General features: G+C 38.0%; 2 protein-coding genes across 2 annotated transcripts; both read left to right on the forward strand.

Annotated features, from left to right (window-relative positions):
- Positions 1 to 1,358: 1,358 nt before the first annotated feature.
- On the forward strand, positions 1,359 to 2,405 carry LOC124153510. The gene is made up of 4 exons (XM_046526722.1): positions 1,359 to 1,540; positions 1,615 to 1,729; positions 1,865 to 1,971; positions 2,090 to 2,405. Exons 1-4 carry the CDS (start codon positions 1,416 to 1,418, stop codon positions 2,175 to 2,177), a joined length of 435 nt encoding a protein of 144 aa, XP_046382678.1. The 5' UTR covers positions 1,359 to 1,415; the 3' UTR covers positions 2,178 to 2,405.
- A 5,830-nt stretch (positions 2,406 to 8,235) lies between these two features.
- LOC124153518 lies at positions 8,236 to 9,259 on the forward strand. Its single transcript, XM_046526734.1, has 4 exons — positions 8,236 to 8,481; positions 8,579 to 8,693; positions 8,806 to 8,909; positions 9,098 to 9,259. Exons 1-4 carry the CDS (start codon positions 8,357 to 8,359, stop codon positions 9,165 to 9,167), a joined length of 414 nt encoding a protein of 137 aa, XP_046382690.1. The 5' UTR covers positions 8,236 to 8,356; the 3' UTR covers positions 9,168 to 9,259.
- Positions 9,260 to 24,036: the final 14,777 nt, after the last annotated feature.

Here is a 24,036-nt window from a genome sequence, read left to right on the forward strand (position 1 = left end):
CTAGGGTGTTTGGTAGAGGGTGATCAATCACCAGCATGCAATAACAGAGTTAACTAACTTTTATAGTCTTAACTTTAGTAGTTAACTTAGATATATACAGCGGTTTAATTCCACGAGATAAATTTTGGAAATTAATTCAATGATTCTTGATCATTTGGCTCGAAATGGACTGACACCAAAATGTTTGGGAGTACCCAATGGCAGCATGTATCCCACTACAGAGAGCGCGAAGTTGGATCAGATATTGCTAAACAAACAACAGATTGCAAATGGGAAAAATCATTTGCCTTAACCAAGGAATCTGAACTGAGCAAATGATTATTTTTTCCTCAGTGAAATATTTGCACCTTCTACGCGCTTGCGGGTGACCCAGAAAAAGTAAGCCACTACTTTATTCTTCCGTTATTTCCTAATAAATTACTGTCGATGCTTTTACAATCAAAACACCCTGCTTCAAATGCGTCTTCAAATATTCGCTGAAACCCTCACCACACTGAATAAGCATAATAGATGTCCGTGGACTGTCAAGACGCCACCAGTCATGTGTATCAGTGAATGACATAGCTTTCTTAACCACCTCATTAAAAATTTTGTCGGTGTAAGCGCCGATGAAAATTGAACTGCCATTAGAAGCCGATGAAATATTTTTCAATAAAATCAATATAAAGCCTTGCGAGGACACTATTTTCCGAAACAAGACTCATAAATTGATCCCAGAGGCCACAGTGGAAAATAGGCTCATTGACCATAACTCTCATTTTCAGCCACTGTTTTTGGAAAGGATTGCTATCGTGAAAAATGAACAGATAACTAATTTAAATAATTTATTTTCATTTCTATATGTTACTGGATAGGGAGAGTAATCTATCGCGAACTATACACTGCACCCTATCACGTCTTTTGAGTATTAATGCAGTTTATTATTCCTAAAAGGGATCACTTCATTTGCTTTATAGAGCAAATAACGAACAGATATCGCCGAAGGTATGTTAACCACAATGGCTAATATGTTCAAGAAACAGAAATAATTTATTAAAATAAGAAATAATTTCTAGAGAAGTGGGAGAGCTAACAATAATTGTGCTTATAAAACGTCCCATTCAAATGAACCATTAATAAATACCTCGAATATATCGCTATAATAATTGGAAAAGAAGGAATCAACGTAGCCGAATAATTTAATGTACCCTAAGAATATTTTTTTATTGTGAACAGCGAAATTTTAATCACCAGTGAGATATAAAATTAATTCGCATTGATTTCACCATAAAAGACCCATATGTAACCAGAGGAAGAGCGTTGAGTTAACAAATATGACATACGAAACGCGTTAGCAACCAATAATAAACACATTAGGAATTAAGTACCATGTCAGTGTGGAATAAACGAGAAACGGGAGGGCAATCTTTGATGAAATGGCGGACCAAGAAAAAGACTTATTGATCAAGTTACTGGCAACGAACATGTTCACTATGTCTTTCTTGACGATTTTAAGCTACCAAGATTTAATAATAAGAAAGTTACCCAGGATCAGACAAAAGTAAGTTACCTGAATTTCCTTCACAATGTGTCACGGATTTTCATATCGCTACATGAAATTCTCACATCTTTCAGGGTAAATAATTTCATCTGTATCCTATTTTATCAAGCCAAGGTATTATTTCAATTCGTCACTGGTGCTGAAGATGATCTGTATTGTGTGAAGAGGAAAAAATCTATCAAATTGAAGGTAAATGCCTAAAAATAAAAATTTCTAAAACTGATATGCCTTATAAAAATGAGTTTTACGGCAGAATAGAATTTCGAAATAATTAAAGACAACTTTGATTTGACTTTATCTCATTTTTCCTTCTTTCTTTCTAAGTTTTCCCCTCGACACAAAATTTATTTTGACAATCAAGAAATAAAAGATTTGGAGCTTTCTGCAAGCACCGAATACTTTGTGACTTCCACAGAGGTTTACGTTGAAAGGTGAAACGCTTCTACTTTCCTTGTGTATGCAATGAAATATAAAATTACGTTGTACATTAATTGCCTAAAATTCCTAGTATATATTGCCTACAATTCCACATCTTACTATTTCTCACAGAAAAGAAGAAATAGTTCCTCCCAGGAATGAGCTCGAGGTTTATCGCGGCACGAGAAATAAATCGAAAACAAGAAAATGTCGGCGGTGAACGGCATAAGAAAAGTCTCTGCATCACTCCGTCTCAATATTCGGCTATTTTATGTTATCCCACCCAAAATCACATGATTGTTGACCAAATTTTAGTCAAAAACAAATACATAATACATTTAATATAACCAGCATATACCACCGATCTCATGTGAGTATTTGATTAAGGTTTATTATGCATTTGTGTTTTCCTCCTGAATAGCAAAATAAACCTGGAATGCAAAACGTTTCTTCATGGCTTGGCATATATCAATCACCCGATGCATTAAAATCCAAACGCTTGCTCCCTAGAAAAATATCACTATAAGCGATTAGCCAGAAGACTCGTTTCAATTCATGACCAGATCGAAATGAACCTTCGTTGATGGCACATATAATAGAAGCACCAGTATTGAGTGTTAAAATAAAAGCGAAATTTTAAGGGTAAATTTTCGCATTCGCTCGGATTTTAGATCCTTGAAACACAATTTAGGGGTCTATCCTTTTCATTACAAGCAGTAGGTACGATATTAGTGGAAGAAATTAATTAAGTAAATACGCAAAGGACTGCAAGATATATCTTTGAAATAAATTTCTTCCCATCTGGTTTGATATGTAACTGCCGAAGAAAATGTATTAGCATTTATGCAGAAGGTAAAACAAAAGATAAAAGCGTATAAATTTGGAAGTAGAAAAAATAACAATGTTAAATTACTGCGTTAATTAAGGGTGATATTAACAAGATTCTCAATGTAAATACTGCAATGGAAAAATGTACCCAAGTCAATGGTTTTTACCAAAGGCCTGGAGCACTCCTCCACTCCCCTTTACTCCGGCTCCATTGTCGGAGCGGAGCAGTTCAATAGGGTGGTTTCCTATTATTTTTTTATTGCCTAAATCGAAAGATTATTACTACTGGAGTAAGTATTTCACGCTTTTAGATTTTTAAATGACGATATCTATTTTTCGCGATTAAATGAAAGGTGAACATTTTCAAGCGCGCGAAAACGCGACGGGTAAGTATGAATGCCGGGAAACCTCCGTGTGACGTCGTTCTGGTTCCCGCTGCCACAAGTGAGGTGACATTGAGGCGAGGCTCTGAGCGCTGATATAACGCAGGATGCTAGCAGGTTGCAGAGTACCATGCTAGCTGGTAGCGCTTGGCTTAAATAAGGATTATTAATACCTTATCAAACGAAGAAAACTTTCCGACCTTAGCCAGTTTTAATAGGTGATTATTAAGGCATGTTTCCCTGAGCTCTGTGCCTCATGGTAATTGGTAATCTCAGACTATGTAAAACTCCTATCTACTCGTGTAGAAACTAGGTCCCTGTGACGTCACGTGTAATAGCATCGCATGGGCGCCAATCTTGCCTTTTTCAAATGCGATTAAAATTTACCATTGCCATTCGTCTAAACCGGTATTTCTAAAACCAAATAATTTGTATATTATGAATACACCAATGGTGGATAACGAATCGCAATCAATGCCTTTCGCTTTCTTTGATGAAGGAAACTACCCTATTACGCGGTGCTCTACTCCGGAGCGGAGCATATTTGAGCACTGTAGGTCTTTTTTAGAGTAGAGAGTAGGGCAGAGTGCAGATATATTAGTGGGTTGAAAAATAAAGGGGTAAGTTCAAAACTTTTCACAGACAAAAATTCTGCCAGAAATGAGAATAGAGTAGTAGAAAGAAAAATCAGCGTTTCAGAATCAGCATTTTAAAAGTGAGACAATAACACATGCATTTCCATCTATCAGCGGTATAGAGCCTGTGAAAAGTCTATTCGACAAAAGCAAATCAGAATTATTCCCGAATCGCAATAATACTAGTTCCGAAGTTTTAATCGTGGCTGTGGTTAATTGCCGTAGTTTAAGAAATAAGATTCCCGGATTCCACCATTTAATTCATAGTACGATGTGTAACGTCATTTATGGAACAGAAAGTTGGCTAACAGATGATGATTCAGACAATGAGATCTTCCCAAAATCGTTCACTGTTTATCGGAAAGATATATAAGAGTTTTTATAGCTGTAAAGAATTAAATCGTCAGCCAAGCGATAACCGTAACTGAGATCGGCGTTGAATCTGTGTGGTGTTTAATTAAATGTCCAAAATTCATAACTATTTTATCATGTTCGTATTACAGACCACCTAACTCAGATATAACGTCAATGTTGGATTTGCAAACTCAAATAAACAGCGTAGCATCCAAGTATCCTGAAAGAAACTTGATTGTAGGTGGAGATTTCAACGTACCTTCTATAGATTGGGAGACTTATAGCTACATTCCTGGTGGGATGGATAAAGTGATCTGCGAGGCTTTATTACACACTTTTACATCTAATTCATTGTTTCAAATAGCATCCGCACCAAACAGAGGAGAAAGTATTCTTGATTTATTAGCGACAAATATACCACATCAGGTAATAAACGTTGGCACTGTCGAAGGAATAACTGACCATAGGGTAGTAACTGCAAAGTTTTCTCTAAATACCGCTGTAAACTTTAAAAAAGACCGTAAAGTTTTCAGTTTTAAAAGAGCTAATTTTGATGGGATTAAGAGTCATCTGAAAAATGCTTTCCCCAAGTTTTAAGAATCAGTATTAAAGTTAAATGTAGAGAATACTAGGAAAGCCTTTCTTTCACTCGTAACTTTGGGAATAAATAGCTACAGCCCTAGTAAAATAGTAAAAGAAGGCAGCGAACCGAGATGGTACGACGCGGAAGTGAGAAAATCATTGAGGCGACAGAGAGCGTGTCATGCTAAAATGAAAAAAGTCAGCACAGATTTATCCGCTAATGAACGCAAGCTGATAATTAAAAAATATAGGATGACTAAAGCCGCCACGAAGGAAGCGTTCAGGAATGCATTCACGAATTTTAAAAGAAAAACGCTAGTAGAGCAGTTACAGGATAACCCAAAAGCATTTTGGTCATATGTTAGGGAAGTTCAAGGTAAACGATCTACCGTATGTTCGCTGAGAAACAACAATGGAGATGTGTTGACAAGCCGTTACGATAAAGCCAATTTATTAAATTCCTACTTCAAGAGCGTGTTCACGGAGCCTTCCGAAAACTCACCCGAGACCGATGACAATCCCTGTATACATAAGATGCCAGCTAATGACATTAGTGCGCTGGGAATAGAAAATATATTGAAATCGCTCAGTCCAAATAAATCACCTGGTCCAGACGAAATCCCTTCTTGCGTATATAGAGAACTAGCCTCAGAAATTGCCCATTACTTGCAGTTAATATTCAGTAAATCCATCAAGCAACACGAAGTACCTAATGACTGGAAAATCGCTAATGTAACACCAATATTTAAAAGTGGAGACAAGGAACAGCCATCTAATTACAGGCCGATATCTTTAACGTCCATCTCATGAAAATTCCTTGAGCACATCGTAGTCAGCTCGGTAATGAAACACCTAGACGCGCAAAACTTATTAATGGGAAATCGACATGGATTCAGGAAAAGCAGATCGTGCGAAACTCAGTTAGCGCTTTTCGCCCACGATATTTTAGTCTCCGGGGTAGACAACATTCCAGTAGACGCGATTTTTCTTGATTTCAAAAAGGCATTTGATAAAGTACCCCACGGAAAGTTAATAATAAAACTGAAATCTTATGGTCTAGACGAAGATGTCATTTCCTGGATAAGAGAATTTTTGAGCGACCGCGTCCAAAGAGTAGTATTAGACGGTGCAGTCTCTGTGGATGTGCAGACGGTGCAGTGCACGGCTGTGGGACGCATCGAATACTCCCCGTCGCTATTTTTATGTTGCGATATTAATCCATAATGAATGCTATTTGTGGTATTAGCTCATGCTAGTACATTACAATGTACAAAAGGTATTATGCAAATAATACTTATCATGTAAGGAATTACGATATGTGTTCTATTTAATGACCATAAGTTAAATATTTTTGAATAATAAATAATGTTAACATTTATCTTAAAGCTAATAACCATACGATAGTCGATATTCGTTACATAAGTTGTTATATAATGTGACAGACATCATAACATCTTTCAATAATTTCATTATCACAGTGGAAATTTCGATATCGTGCGATATGAATAAAATAAAAATGCTGTACTTTATCGTGCAGATTACCATTTGTAAACTTCTTTAATATCATATATTTACTCTATAATATGCTATTTTCATTAAAGTGTTCTTCTAGTTAACGGATTTTGATTTTGCATCATGAAATATAAAACTACTATCAGCGCAAAACAGGTAGAACGCTGAACTACCGTGGGACGTAGACGTATTAGAATGAAATTCTGCCGATGGTCCATAAGACCGTGTAACATATTCTTTTACTCGTCGTTTATTCGAATACAACTAAGAATCATTGAACATTGCTTAAGCGTAAACGTTTAGCTTTTACGGCCGAAATAGTGGAGAGGAATACGCGAAAAACTATGAGAACGGCGAAGCAGTCGTCTTCTTCATCTCGTTACGGGTAAAAATATTTGATTGGTGTACTTCATTATTTTTTGATAAAGAGAACGGCATCTTCGCATTACCTATAACTTTTTAAAATTAAATTGAATCCATTCTTTGATTTATTCAATGGCCGAAATGTAGATTTCAATTTGCGAGGTATAGAAGAGTATATATATATATGAATAGCGAAGTTACGTATGCGATATCGATGGCTAAGTTCTAACAACAGTTATCTCAAAAATAGCAAATTTTCAGGAGAACAGAAAAACGATTATTTTTTTTTTACTTATACACTGAAATTAAAAACCAAAATTTCACAAAACTGCAAAGGAAGCATTCATCTGCAAACAAAGAGTTCTTTTTTGCTTGTATTTATTACACTTTGTTTAAGATACCTGTCTCAAACCGTCCGAATTTGAGATACGTGTTGTTAGAACTTAGCCATCGATAGAGAGAAAATATTTACAAGCTATTCATGTAAGAAAATGCTGATGCTGTTCCTCTCACTTAAACCACAAAGACGAAAATCGCCATTTCGGTTGTGTACATCGCCGGGAAATTGCCCATTGCCCACGAAATTTCTGTGTACCTTTCAATTCTACCTTTTTTGCGCCAATAGTAGGCACTAATCACGTTAATTGGTCGGAATTACATGCTTTTTTTAACAATGCCATAGCGTAAATTTAAAATGCTAAGGATACGGACCTGGCCCATTCGTTGGGTGCATAGAATATTTTTCATGGAATTTTACGATATATAAGTATTTCAATTTGATAGAAATATATTCCATTCTAAGCCAATAACTTTTTTCGAATGACATGCTTTGTAATCAAAGATCCTCCTGAGCAATGTGTCAACTGGTGTTCGATAACACCTACTTTGAAATTTGATATTTCGATTATTTTTCTCAATACTCGGTCTATGAGGGAAAGCTCCTTGTTTAAGTTCCCGTCTTTCCTACTACTTAGAAAGAATAATGGTTACGGGCGGGATAAAGTCCAAATTATACACGTCTTTGAAAGATGAAAGTAAAAAATGGCGAAATGCCGTGTTAGATATTTTAAATGTTGAAAGGTATGAAATACGTTTAAACGTATATTTTAAATTTGAAACGCAACGGAAAGTATGACAACATTTAATTTTTATCGTAAACATTAAATCTTCGTCATTATCGTTGAATTGGTTATGGACATATTAATGAGAATTAGTACACTTTTAGAGGGTTATAATAATGCTAAGAATCCGACATTTCTTTATTAAGTGACATATTCAAAAATATAAACATAAAAACATGATAAACATATAATAATTAAGTGAATTGCAATTACATATCACATTACCATTACATACGAGTATTTCCCTATATCATAGTAATAATTACATGCGATTATAGGAAATCCCATTTGGAAAATGCGCACTTCCGAGTGGCAATAGAATTTCTGGAATAAGTTAACATCATAGAGACTCCGAAATACCGGAGCGGAGCAGCATTATAGCAATTCGCTCCGCTCCGGGGAGCTCCGAAATGTCACTCCACCCGAGCACCTCGGAGCAACAATGAAAATTCACCCCGCTCCCTTGCTTTTCCAGGTCCCTGGTTATTATGAACGCAGATTCAACAATGAAGTCGAAACAATTAACCACCTAGACAACCACTCATGGTTGCAATTCCCAACTGAGTTGTGTGATAAATAACGAAGTGAGTGAATACATCGATAAAAGGCATTGAATTTAATATGGGTGAGATAGAAAACTATCTATTTATCAAGTTAATCCAACTGACCATTATGTACATCCTTGGTCTGACGTTCTTGAGATACCAAGACGTGATAGAGAGACACCTGCCAAGGATCAGGCGAAAGTTCGTTCTCCATTATGAATTTAAACTTTTTTTAAATTTTAGCGGTCGGTATTATTTTGACCTATATTTCTTACCATTACTTTTTTACTTATTTTAGGTTCTTGAACGCCATCCACCTAATATGTTTTCAAGCGGGTATTTTTATAAATTTTGTATTCGGGGACGATGATGCCCTGTACCGACTTCATAGAAAAATGGAAGTCGTTACTGAAGTAAGTATCTTACTCTCAAAGTTGGCCCCATGAATTAACTAGAGTATCACCCTGCATGAACTGATTAAGATTTTAAATCTACTTTTACCTCTCTCCTCATGCTTTTTTACAGTCGTCTTGGCCAAGCGAAGGAGCAATAAGACAGCCACAAGGTGTAAATATTGTGCGGTGGAAAATCAATCAATACGTTGTATCCACATCAAGAATAGATTTGAGGTAACTATATATCTCTCATTTCTGTGGAACATGTCTATGTTATTCTCAAAGTAGCAATTATGAATCCAACTTATTGGCCTATGTAAAAAAACACTTTGCGTTGCTTTCTCAAAGGCAAAGTATCACTTTTTCTAATGATTGTCGGTTCGCTATCGATCTTTGACATCTAAATTCAATTCTTAAATCAGGAATGAAGACGATTCCACACGTGGGAGGGCGATCATTCTTCGAAGAAGTCATACTTATCATCCATCATGATAGAAGACCCACGCGTGGAAATGTAATGTCATAGAATCGTTTTAAACCATGTTTACTCTATCATTCAAGGAATAAGTTCTTTTTTACAAAATTCACTGCAAGCTACTGTTTCAATAAAAATTCAAAACGGAAATTATCTTTTCATTTTAACCGTTCTTACAATTCCTATTGATCACAATTAGCATTTATAAAAATGCGCATTACTAACCCTTGGCAGTAAAATCTCTTTCGGAAAATGTTTCATCCAGAAAGTAATAACTTATATCTTAAGGATATGCGCTTGTAAAAATTAAAAACAGTGTAAATTTTAGCGCTGTAAAAAATTTAAAAAAGTGGGTCTCGCAATTCGTCTATCTTCACCGTGCTATGAAAGAAAATTGATATTAAGATTATCGCTTATTTTGATAGCAATTAGGTTTGGAGCTAGCTTCAGAAAAGGTTTGCACATTCAGGATTGATTTGGGAAAAAAAGTAGGAAGCTGTTGGACCGTGGCGCGAGCTTCCTCATGCCCAAGTGGTCGCGCTCGCGTCCCTCCAGAGGATCCACCGCCATAAAGGAAGTTCTTTTGACCCGAATGCGTTTTTTTATGCCCATTGGACACCGGCTGTCCATCCACTCGCTATCAGCTTGTCATTTTTTTTCAAACTCTCCGCTCGTTCCCAGGAAGTCGGAAGTCATGAATGAACTCTCCTCATTCACAAATTGCGAATTGTGTTTTTCAGTGAAAATAAAGGGGTTAACTTTTCACTTTTCTATTACTAAGAAGCAGTTTTAATGCATGTTCGTGTCCTAAGCACTCTCCTACTTTCCGGTTTGGCGTTTATGATCAAGGCTAGAAAGAGTGGTGCGTGCCTGGCGTGGAATCAGCCCGTGCCATACACCCTGGTGGAGGTTGGCACAGTGCCTCGTAGATGTGGACATGTAGAATTTCCACAAGGCACTCACCTTTACCGGGAGTGGAATCTGCCTCTTCCGAATATGCACCGAGTGGCTCAACGAATTAAGGTACACACACCAAGGAATGCGAAGGCAATGCCCAACCCTAAGCCCTCTGATCGTTTTCCCGAGGATCATAATGAGACGTTCCCTATAGCGTACGGAGCACAGAACCCCATGTGCTCAAATCTACACCCTGCGAGTCACCTCAAGAGTGTTCTCGCCTCGCAGGGTATTATGTAGATATGTAAACCATTCGGGACCATACCTTGCCCATCTTCCCTTCCACCTGTCCTTCTACGATTGTTTTCATCAGGACATAATGTCTCATAATGTGGACAAATAATTGTAAATAAGCATGTATTTTCTCTAGGAGTTACTAACCATTAGCAAGTTTTTTTATGAATATGCATCTATATTTTGCTAGCATGCGTAATATTTCTATAACCGTGCTGTGTGTATGTGGCGGTCCTCTTGCATGCTGCATGTTGGTGATTGGTCACCCCCTGCCAAGCACCCTAGAGGTGGCTCGCAGGGTATTATGTAGATGGATGTGTTGACTTAGATGAAGAGTGCTTGACAGGTGGTGACTACTTAATCATTAGCATTCAGTATAGAATAGGTACCCCGTATGCGCGTCACGTATTTATCATTAACATTTATATGATAATTAGAATAATATGTAACCATTCGCGCAGGTAAAGCTAGCTCCGACCAAGGGTACTTTGCTCCATGCATTGCAAGACTAAGATCAACTTACTCGCATTGAAAGTAATAATTAGCCGATAGTTAGTAATTAAAATAAGTTTAGCCAAGCCAGAATCAAACGATAAATCAAATCACGATTATTTTGCAAATCCATTGGCAATCAAAGTATTAATAGGTCACCTACATCTTTCTTCAAGATTTTCAAAGATGTGGAGATGAGAAGTCACGCATAAGTTACCGCACGAATGTATAATCAAGAGAAAAGACGTTTTAGCACTTCGGGAAGTTACAGAGTTTGCTAGCATTGCAATTTTTAAATTTGAAATTTAGAAAAAAATTGAAGTTTTGGAAGAAAAACGAAGGCTGTATTCGAATTTATAGCAGAAGTATTCATGGGAATCCATTATTTTAAACAATAAATACAATAATAATGCCGTGTTTAATAAATTATGGAGGAAAAGTTTTTAAACGGGGATAAGTCTAAATGGGTCATTTAGGAAAAATATTCTGATTAAAAATCGGAGGATATCATATGTACTTCCATTTAAACTGAACACTAATCCCACAAAATTTGAAGTATGAGGAGTCATGAACAAAACAGCTAAAAAGTAGTCATTATTGGATTTTTGCCATTTTTGCTATGTTATATCACGAAATATTTTGGTTGATGGTATAATATATTAGTAAATAACAATTATTATTAATATATAATAATTATTATATACTTTTCCATTCATTCACACGACGCCTTAAGCGCAGACATGCAAATAAATTCTCAGGTAAGGAAAGAAAGGAATAGGAACTTATGATAGAAAAAGGACGAGGACAACGGTTCTGTGGAAGATGGAAAAAGTCAGAAATCAGAGTGTTCGCGTTCCCGTCAGGCCGCATTTTTACCCTCCGATTTCTGTCTTTTTCGATCTACTACACCACCGTTGTCCTCGTCTTTTTATATTATATGTTCCTAACCCTTTCTTTCCTTACCTGTGAATTTATTTGTATAACTATTATACATTAATAAATGGATTTCTGGCCAAATATTCTCGCTGCGGGCATTTTTGAAAAACGATTAAAAGGCGTCCAAAGCGGAATGAAAAATCAAGATTTTACACGATGGACTTGTGCCTCCTCTACATGTTCTCCTTGGTATTTACGAGAATACTTGGCCGTCTCTCGTACTCCGAGAGGCAGACTGCGTGGCGTTGCACTCCGGTCGGGGCAAGGCGGGTGCAATTGGGACGCGGGCGGTGGCGTGGTTGAAGGAGACGGACCCTTGAACTCCCAGTAATCGGACGTGGTGGGGAAAGCCAACCCCCTTCTCCTCCTCCTCCTCCTCCCTGTCTTCCGCCGACGGGCTGTCTCGCAGCGCCCTCGCATTCTAGGAAAGATCTCTCTTTCCCCTTCACTCTCTTCTGCTTTTGGGTCCCTTAGCGGGGGCTCTTATCGCTGACCCTAGAGCTCAAGATTTTTTTTTAATCCTGACCTTCCGCCACCGACTGAGTCAGTTATCTTCTAGACGATAGTGCCGCTCTTACTATTACTACCACTCCATTTGAATTTTAAGGTCCGTTTGACGAGCAGAAAACTATTCACACTCTCCTCGTCTTGTCCTGCCATCTTAGGCCCACCCAAGTGACGCTTTAGGTTTATTGGCTGACCTACAAGGCCCGCTTTGTTTGATCCACTTGCTTCCGTCTGGAACGATGCAATAAACGGCGCACGATATGGCTAAACGAGTTGTTCTCGATGTGATTTACTTATCATTTTTCACCATATGCTGCTTCATTTTTTAAGAGTTCTAAACTAGGTCTTTTATGAGGTCCAAATCTGCAAAAAAAATTAAATTTGAAGTTTCCTTATAAGCAAAACATAAAGGGAACACTAAGATCTTCGTAACCTGGTGTATACTCATACTCGTAGAATTTTCTTGAATCCTCCTGAGTAGGGTGGGCCGAAAAAAGTCAAATTCGTCCAATCAAAAACATTCATGTCTTAAAAGTTGTGCATCATCTTTAGAATAAACGACATAAAATATTAGATCTATCGGATATTATCTTTTCTGAAACATTATCTATGATGATTCAATCTCCACTGCTCCTCCTGATAAAGGAATAACATGACATATGTATTGAGAACCAGGTTGTTGAACATGCGATCTGTGCTCCTCTTGAGGTTCTTGTCGGTGCTTTTCACAATCTCCATTTTTCTCCAGCATGAGGTCTGGTCAATTCTCCCATCAAAATATATAGCTTTTATATGCACAACTTTTAAAACATACATATTTTTGATCGGATGAATTTGACTTTTTTGGCCCACCCGACTCCTGAGCATTAGGTAATGAAATTCCTTTCACAAAAATGTATGCCTATAGGGACACAAGATATTGACACCTTTAATATTCCCTTAATCTCTTTAAAACTAATATATATCTAATTAATCTACTTATTATTTATCTAATTAATTTCTCAGTAATGATGATGACTGAGTCTTTTTTCCGATCATCATGAAATCCTTGAAGTAGCAGATGCTCACTGAAATAAGTATTGTCTATTTAAGATTGATGAAGAGCAGCATTTATGGCAATGTCTTCCCTGGTTTTTTAGGTAATTTTTGGTGAGCGAATGGTGTTTATTATGAAATAAGTTTATCTTTGTCTAGATTAGAAGAGTAAGATACGCCCAAATGCATTTTCTCCAACCTTATGTGAAAATATCTTATTGTAATCTTGATAATTTTTCAATTCACTACCGTCTGCTTAAAAAAGATATTCATTTCGAAGGCCAGATCATGCGATTTATCTCCCTCCTCCTCCGTACTTTATCGTCCTCTTGCATGTTGTATGTTGATTGGTCGCCCCCTGCCAAACACCCTAGAGGTGGCTCGCAGGGTATTATGTAGATTTATAGATGAGGGTAGGGCTCTCCCGGAACTAAGGCGCTGGTTTTGAGAAAATTACGCTTTCAGGGTGGAGTGGATAGATTCTTTCCATGAACAACCTCTCACGGCGAAGATTTGGGGACTTCCCTCGGAGCCTCTTCCATGAATTCGGTAGCCTCCCATCAGCACCAAAAAGTTCAGCTATCACGACCCCTAGGTTAAATTATAGTGCGCTCTCATATATACAGATTCAATAAATACACAAGCCTTTTACTTATAACTCCAAATTAAATTCATGTTATGCAGACGAGCAGGCCACCCCTCTTTTAAGTGTGATACGGTGGAGTGTAGCGAGCTAGAGAAATTAGGGCCGTCTGAAGGAAGATAGCACGTCGCCTCTGAGATGTGCTCTAAGAGTATCTGAGAACCGTCGCCTCGGCTTTCTTCCCACAGTCACGGGCCGGAAGTCTCTCTGGACCCCACTTCCTCTTCCTTGCCGCCCGCCCACGTCCCGTTCCCAGCCCGCCTACCATAGCCTTAGCCTCACGCCCAAATAAGAACCCTCCGAAGAGTACGCACTGCATAAATTCATATCAGTGCCCACCCACGTACTACTAACATCTCTTGCCCTCCTTCTGCCCTGACCCACCCTCTCCATTCCTCGATGGGGGTCCTTTCAATTTATTGATATGGACGCGGTGGATATAGATGGACTCCATCAGAGATAAAAGCGTCTGTAGGAGCAGGAAGTACAACCAGGAAAGAACAAATGAAATCAAGATCTGAAATCTCTCTCGCTCCCTTGATATATTTTGCATATTCATTCATGGTATTGCAATCCTAAGGTTGGCATACTGCAGCCCTCCATTTATCCCTCTCCCGAGCTAGTTCTATAACCCCTCTGAGGCTCCTCTTCCCCATATCCCTCTTCATCTGTCCTAGATACTTGTCCCTCAGTTTTCTTCTGGGTTTTTTTCCTTCAATTTTTCCATCTATAATATTTCCCACGTAACTGCTGGGTCCTATTACGTAGCCAATTCACCGTGTTTTTCTTTGGTGTGCAGTGATCATCAACTCTATGGCAGTGATCCACAGTGCTATTCTCCTATTCTACTACATACCTCCTCGTTTCTCGTCCTGTTTTATGTCCATTTTGCCTTCGGCATCATCGTCCAGCCCCAGATCTTGAAGGCTTCTATTACTTCCTGATCGCCCTTACCGATGGTACAAGTATCTGAGCTATATTTAGTGAAGAGTTCTCGGAATCGCCGCCGGATCAGGAACTGCATAACTGCCAACGTTTCGATGCCCGACTCGGCCATCGTCCTCAGGGGTGTGCTTGCCGGACGATGGTCGAGCAGGACGGGCTGACAGCTGTGCAGGACGGTGGCCGAGTCGGGCTTCGAAACGTCGGCAGTCATGCAATACCTGACCCGCTGCCGATCCCCAGAACTCTTCACTAAGTCTGTTCGCCGGTAAAGCGCGAAATCTTTCTTCATACCATACATACATACATACATGGTTTACCGCTGCGCACACGAATGATGTCACGTTCTGTTTTCTGGCCTAGAGCCTTACGTTCTTCGAGCGGAGATAGTAGCTGCCTGCAGCCTCTTCGCCAAGAATGCCGCCTTAAATTGGGTTATTCAACGCTTGGTGTTTGTCGTGCTTTTTCTGTCTTGGATAATTGTGGTCCTAAGGTAGGTGAATGATTACACTTGCCACTTTCTCCGATCACTCTTTCTCCTTTTTCACGTGGTGGTTAGGAGTATTCGGTTTTATTAGAATATGCGGAAGATCAGCCCGAAATTGCATTTTTTCCGGGAATCGGAATTACCCTTTCAATGCCTGTATCGGACGATATGATACCGTTGTATCACTAGAGGCAGAAAATCCAGGTAAGTTAGAGCTTTGTTTTGACGTAGTCACAATTCAAAATTCAATTTTATTTTTCATTCCATATCCATTATATTGCTAGATATCTGTTGGATTTATATTGATTAATACACCATGGGAGACTTGTGGCCTTATCGCAGCCATATTTTTTGTGATCGGTGAGCAACAGTGCCATCACTTAAAATAGGAATTGAGATAATTTTTGAGAAGGTCTTGGATTATTTTCCATTTCAAAACGAAAATTTGCGTAGTGTTTCTTGGTAAATTAGCTTCGCAGTATTTAGAAATACCAGTTGCGCTTCCTTATAAGGAATGAGAACGGTCGATCATCGAGGAAAACCTATCAAGACAAAAGTCGGAGGATTTTTCAGTGCTAAGCATCTTGAGTGACGATCATAAATTGCCAATTCCATTTAAGTGAAAGGGTTAAGCGTAAAAAATCAAATTGAGAACCAAGATTGAGAACCAAGCAATATATAAAAGAACATAGAATACGCCTATTTAGTTTATGATTTCCATCTCAATATTTTATCAGGAAATTAACAGCAATCGACATTGAATTAGTTTCTATTGCAATTCTACGACCACATTTATTTGTAAAATTGCTTTATACGAACAGCTTATTCGCGATTAAAATTTTAAATTCATTTTTATTCCATGCCAAAGAAATAGTACGGTTTTTTGCATATAATGTTAATCTTTTAACATCAGCAAGCATTAATCATGGGATCATGTTGAAATAATTATCTGATCCAATTGGTTTACTTCGACGAAATAGTAAATAAGCATTAACGGTACGATACATGGCAACAGACTTATTGCTATGGAGTGATATTTTCTCTTACGCTCACGAAGATTAATTTTTAAGCATGAAATATTAAATCGTCTGATTTTAAGCGTACTGAGCTATTGAAGCGGGTAAAATGGCTCACCCATTGCAAATACGTGCTCGAACCTCGGTTGTGTTCATGAAGTAGCTTTTAGTAAAATTCTTTATGTATAAAGTCGGCATTTTCCTTAATTGTGGCCAATTAGGCAGTATATAGGTGTTAATAATATCATTGTAATAAAAAAATTTATGAAGTATGCTGGCGGTCGTGTGACTGGTACTACATATACTAATCGGGTATATATCCTCTTATTTTAATTGCTCACTTTTGCACCATCCCCGTGAATTTGTAATAGCTTTTTACCGTAGTAATAAAAAATTGTAAATAAAGACTTTAAAAGTATATTTAAGCAACTTCACGGCGTGGCGTTACAGATGCCATTTTTTACATTGAGGGATATGGCAATATTTGAACTAATAACGGCACCTACTATCACAAATTATCTAATGCAGGCTTGGAATACACGCGAATAGCAACTTTTTGGAACAATTTAATTAATTTTTGAGTATTTTAAAAAGTACACGTGACAATTTCTGTTGGCAAATCCAGGATACAAATCTGATTCGCATTCGAAAGATAAACTTAATTAGGGCTGCGCAGTCGGTCATTTCAAAGAGATTGTCTTGTAATGAAAAAAAAACTTCAACTTGACCAGTGTTCATAAAATACTATTATCTCGTTATGCTAAAACTTTGGAGGGATAAAATGGGCGTCTATCGATAAAGACCTCCCAGGAGCACATAAATTTCATTCAAACGCAGACAATTTTGTGTGTCAACTACTTATCAGTGCTCTTTGTCGAAGGAATACCGCCTTTCAAAATAAATGAAATCATGCCATTACGGAGTGGCCCTATTTAAATCGAATGCTTTTAATTGGCTGAAAAATAATGAAAATGCATTGGAGCGCGAAAAATGTGACAAATGAAAATTATACTTGAGTAAAGAACCCTCCGCTTATATTTAGGCATTCCGCGTAGTCGGATTTAAAGGTTAATTATTAATATAATATTAAAATAAAATTTTAGTCGCTATGAGCGATAAAAGCCAATGCTCAGATTGCAAGGAAAGTATTCATTGAGATATCATAGCTACTTGTTGGAGAGCCTAGACTCCAAAATAGGTATGTATGCATGAATCCTGACACGGACGACCTAACTATCGACTGACAACAACAAACCCACAGATTTTGTGTTGCACGGAATTCACTTACCATTGCAGATTGCTTCCATGATGTGATTATTCTGCACAGCTTCAACTCGTTGCCTTCATTTAGGGGAAAATGTACAAAATTTAGCGGCTGAGCAATAAATATCTATAGCCAATCTAGATTTTCGTTAAATTTTTAGTACTAACCAAGTCTTTAATTAATTTTTTATTTGAACGAAAATTGTAAGCAAACTGCAGGGTTGCCAATTTGAAGTGCGCTTGTAACAATAAAAAATGGAACAAATAATATAGTCAGTGTAACTGAGCAACAAACCGATACGCTGACCACAAATTAAGTATTTAGCAAGTCATTTACTTGTACCGGATTAAAATATTCGATGAAAAATCGGTACATTTTGCATTGATGAGTCAATATCAGTCAGAAATAATTTATTAGGGCCGAAAATAGTTTTTAAAAAGAGAACTTTAAAAAAAAGGATAGCCTAAATATTAGTATGTGGAGTACGGAGTTGAACGGGTTTGGCGGGAAGGTATTCTTATGTTGATGAGGAAAACAGTATTACGAATGTCGAAGTAGGAATAAAGAGCGTTTTAAATTAATTTTACATCTGATTGAAGTTAGAGACGGTCGACTTTATCTTCAAATGGTTTACCATGATACCGTTTACCATGGTACTGATCATTTAGGAATTAATCATAGAATGAACCAACTGAAATTACCGATATGATAGAAATAATGCATGCACCTGGAATAGGGGCATTACATGAAGGAAACATGCATATGTGGGACGGTAACTTAACTTACTGTGTAGCTTCTGAAGCCACGTACGTACTTTTTAGTGATGTTCAGGATGTGGAATAATCCCCTTCTCGGATAGATTGCAGCGTAATATGCGGTGACATGGGTCATTTAATTACCCAGGGGGCAAAATATTTCAACGAGCATTTCAAAATTATAATCAATAGCATGGTTTTTGGCATGAAATAAAGCGTCTGGGAAGGACACATCGATAGTATTTGAACTCAATTCTTGGCCAAGCTGGTGAATGACTGCTTCTGCGAGTGTCAAATATCAACATTAAATATGTTACTTACTTCCTTAGAATATGCGTCATTCTTGCATTCTTGAAGTAAAAAAAATTGCGCTCGTCCACATATCCCTTAATTTATGACGCTCTTTTTCCTGAAGGAATGGGCTCGATTTCCTCGGAGTCATAAAATTGATATCACAAATATTACAGGACGATTGAAGTATGGAAAGTGCGCGTGGTAGCTAATCATAAAACGCACGCGACGGAGATATCCAGGAACTCTTGCTCCCTTTCCTCTGCGACTACCACGAAATCTAACTCACACTACGTTCCGGAAAACGCCAAATAGGGTGTTCATCATCGAATAAATGTCATTCGAACGCGATTGCAACGTTTTTAACGATGAGAAACAGTGCAGAGTGCTTGGAGTCCGGTGCGAAGGAAGGAAGATAGGCTGCTCGAGTGCTCGCCATATCTGTGCATCCGACTTCCTCCTGAGATGCTTACAATTATTTATATCAGCGTGCATTTATATCAGCATGCAATTAGTGTCCATGCTAGTACATGACACGAAAGATTTCTTAGTTTCGGAAATCACATTACATCACCCCAATTTGAAAACATTTAATGCAATTTTTTCCCGTCGCAAACATAAGGACAATACAATTACACTCTTCGTTTATACTTCAGTGGGTGTTTGGAAACGCAATGATAAACATTTTTTCCCATAAAGAAGCGGTTGGAACGACTGAAAATAGAAAACGCAAAATTTTTATCTCAAATCAATCAGATTATATCAAAGTTACTGTGACAGCGGAATCACCAAAAAGGATGACGTTTACTAAAGTTATGTATCCAAGTACATACTACTTCGCAAATAAAATTTACCCAACGGCTAAATTACTGCAAAAATAAAGTCAATGCCCATCATTACCAGGTGTAAACAATTTCTTATTAGCAATATGATTTCCTATATCGATAGGAAATAGTTAACCGTAAACAATGGAAAAAATGCATTTTCCCACAAAAGTTTAGCAAGTACCATGACAGAATTGATTTAATTTTAAATTTTGTTTTTAGCTAGACAATATAGTTGCTTAGATGTCTACACACTCTGATTTACGATTGATATGTCTTGTGGTCAAAAGTTCGTATTTCTAGTTCCTTGGTGGGGACATTTGGCTACGGGTGAGTATTTCTGTTGTAGCCCTATAAATGGCCAACTTCACTTGGTGATAGATGGCTCCAAGCGCATACATATTTGGGCGTATCATTGCGGAAGACCTACATTATCATGTAAATACAAATTATATTTTATCCTTATGATCAAAAAATAGGTCTCTCCATTGTATGCCCATCTTAAAACATTAGGTCCAGAGCGTATAATACAGGGTGAAAAATACCCTGCCCAATCACATGAGGTGACTCTCAGAGTATCTCTGAATGTAAATTAAGGTTTTTACAAGACGGGAGGTTCCATTAATATTTAAAATTGCGCTTCATAATGATATTGCCCATTTTGGTGTGCTGTGAGCTTACTGCAAGCATAAATTTAACAAGGCATGAACAACGCAAAAAATGCACTCCTGTGAAAAGCTAATACCCAGAACTACCTTATACACATGTAGCTTCGTGCTTGGTAAGTATAAAAGCTCTATCCATGCCAAACACGCCTGAGGTGGACCATGGGGTATCAACTTCGACCCCTTTATTATCTTAAAAATGTGAATTTTCGCGATATTAATCTGCTTGCATTTTGAACTCCTCTTTAGTACCAGCAGCGTCCTTTGTTATTTTTTCCACATCTTGTGAAGGCTGACAGACCCTTTTATCAGTACTCACAGTGATGAACTCGGGAAAACTTGCATTCGCGAAATGTATCATGATCGATGCTTGCCCTATGAAACAATTATGCGTATAGAGCGTGAGTGTAGGCTTCCACTGGCGCGGAGTCCGTCCGTCCGCGTTTAACGCGAGCGTGATTTATATCAGACCACTCTTTTGCTTACACGCCCACTCTCGCAGTGGACGGGAGGCTCTCGGAGGCTTGCCGAAAGCACCTAGTTTGGACGCCCAAGAGAGGGGGATATGACACCCTCCGACCGCCCAAATGGGATAGATTCGACCGTGTGTCGCCGTAAGGAAAAATATCCTTGTCGAATCGAGGGTGACGTCCCGGGGGCATGTCGCCTGCCCCATCGGAGTCCTAGGTTCCCCTGACACTAGCCGCCGTTCAGAGCATAAAACCACGCAGTGTCGAGCATAAACAAGTAGTGAAACTCTGAGAACAAATGCGTCCCTACTACGCAAATTGTCTGGAGAGAAATGGGAGAGTAAACTAGAGAGTGCATTAAGTAAACAAGAGCGAGTTTCCGTCCTTGTGCATGACAACAAGACTGAAATACGAGATCGCTTGATGGGTCTGAATGGATGACTTTATTTGACTCTTTTTGTAGCTTAATCAAATCATAATTTAGTAACGCAGCCAATTTCGATATTTTCATTTTTCATTTTCATCTGACCACGAAGAAGGGAACTCATTAATTGAATAAATTATATTTTAAGGATTTAGATAGCTTAAAATTGCTTTTCCCCCTAATTATGCTGAAATTACGGTTTCAATATTTACCTCATACTTCGGTTACTGCGCAGTCACCTTGATTGATCTCTTATGCGTATACTCTGAGGCAGTGGCGTTACTATGGGAGGGATGAAAGGATAGACCCCCCCAGAGCCTCAGAAAATTTTTAAAGTTACCAAAGTTTTCCCTACTGTGATGATTTCCCCCAGAATTACGAGTGAAACTCAAATGTTAAGTGCCAAAATGATATAAAATGTATTTATTTCCAAGCATGTCAGTTTTCAAAAATTTACGCGTTGCCTGATGAAATAAAATTGTTTCAATGATAATTACCAGTGATGCATCGTTGATACTTCTGCCATTATTACGTTCTTTCTAGGTGGCTATCGCTGGGCCCGTGCATGGCGTCTATATAAATGACGCCAATTCGCTTTTTTAAATTATATAAAATCCGAGCGAATGGATAAGGAAATTTTGGGCCTGGGCGGGGTCGCCTATCGCCTGTCATTTGAACCCAGGCCCCCGGGACGGTAATCCAGTCACTTTACATAACCCAACTGGCCCCTAAAGGAAGAATAAAACCATTTCCATCCTGCACAGACCTTCATAACTACGGCGAGCTCCTAATGGTAAAATAGAATCTCAGAGATGGGAATTGGATGGGCGATGGATTAAAAAGTATACTTTGTTGCATTGCGCCAGGTATTTTTTTTTTAATCAACCGATTACGTTCTTTACAGGCCATCAGGAGGTGAATCCCATGACCTGAAAAGGTCGATACTGGTCGAGATTTTTAAAAATAAATACTGTGTGGAATGCAACAAACTATACTTTATAATCAATCATGTTACAATTCCTAAAAGGATACTCGCTAACCATTGATTTCATATACTTATGGGTAAAGGAAATAAAATGATAAGGTGCCCATATGGTTCAAATATGTGTATTTTCAACATCATGAGAAAAAATCCAACGACAGAAACAAATTAAGCATTTAAAATGTCTTGCCTTTTCGTCAACTGGGTCCACGAGATCAATGGCGAGGTCTGGAGCAGCTCCCTATGTCAAAAGGAAATCCAATCAATGCATAACGTGAGGATGGGGGGAAAATTTGCAGCACAAGCCGTACACTGATATTCACAATTCATAATCCAAATATAAATCTCTGGACAAAAAGAAGAAAAACTATGATATCATTTTGATTACAGAGCAATACGGTAACACGATTACTTTAATGCAAACGAAGAAACCTGTTGGTTGCTGAAGTACAGCTTTCTCGCAACCTTTGAGGTATAAAAATTGCGCTTCCATTATTTAATAATCATTACTTTATACATCTGCACCTCCAAGGCTAAAACAACATAAGGGGTGCGGAGAAAATATCACTGATTTATCCAGTAAGAATATAAAAAGGTTAAGCTTGAATCGATGTTTAGTTCATCCTTCTGCCGCAGTGATCATCTCCATTTGCGCCTCTCATAAATTTAAGCCAATCATACGATAAAACCAAGTTACAGACTTTACTCAAAGAATTACGACCCAAGATAGTGGTATGGTATAAGGTTGTAGGGTCATGGCTGACCTGAGCTGAGTGTGATATGGCTAGTTTTTATCCACTCACAAACCAAAAGAATACCACAGACGCCGTGACCCTAAGCGTACTTTTCGTCCAATTGACCATTGTATCGTCAATTCAAACGGCAGAAAAATTAGAGTGACAGAACTATGGTATTTTAAACGCGAACCGTAATTATTCGATGCACCCCCAGTAACAATTTTTATGGTGCAGAAACAAATTGCTACAGAAATGTGATAAATTACAAATGAAATAAATTTGTACATACATGCATTAATATGTAAATGAAACTTGTGTCGTATAAGAAAGACATTTTTTTCTTTTGAATGGTCGTAAATATTGAACAAAAATGTTTCGAAGTGTAATTCGACTTCGACAATTAATTCCAAATGAAACAATCCTAATAAAAATATACTTCACACAAAAACAGGCAATTGTAATATAAGGTATACACAGTATATGAACGCCATCAAACAAAGTTCATGGCTCTTTGCGGAAACTTTAAGACAACAGGAAGAAATATTCCCTCGTACTTACTGAAAAATGAGCTCTAAACGCACCTGGTCTGAAAGTAATATGCTGACTTGGTAGACAATCTCGTTGCTTTACTCAAGCAGACTTCTCTTTCGGTGTATAAAATCAATACCGCACTTTCGTCAAACACTAAATCATGAGAAGACCAATGCATTTTCATTACCAATATGCTGACATCCGTGAATTTGATTATCAAAAAGAAAAACGAATTTAAAAATGCTGGGCGCAAGGGAACTTTGCTGGCGAGTAACCAGAAATTGCTCAGATAGGTACTTGCAACACACCATTGCAAAATTTCCAACATATGTCAAAGGTTACGACACAGTAGCCATATTATATAAGCATTAGAAATTGTAATAAATAGTGCACCCTGCGATTAGAATCTCAGAACTGAGCGTGCATGGATCACAGCAATGTTTGGGCCTTTACCTTAATTTTATTTGGCAACAACTATTCGCCTCTCCGCGAGAGCGTCGTCATAAGCTAAACCAAAGAAAGCGCTTAAATTAATACTGATCTAGGACAACTCTTTCAAATGAATTGCGAGACATAAAACTCAGGCCCCTTTCCGTCATACCTTCTTAGACGCATAAAACATCTTAGCGCCGACAAAAAAATTGGCTGCTGTACGACATAATAGGATACTAATTTACAAATAAAACACAATGCC

Source organism: Ischnura elegans, chromosome 1 (genome assembly GCF_921293095.1).
Source record: "Ischnura elegans chromosome 1, ioIscEleg1.1, whole genome shotgun sequence".
NCBI lineage: Eukaryota > Metazoa > Arthropoda > Insecta > Odonata > Coenagrionidae > Ischnura > Ischnura elegans.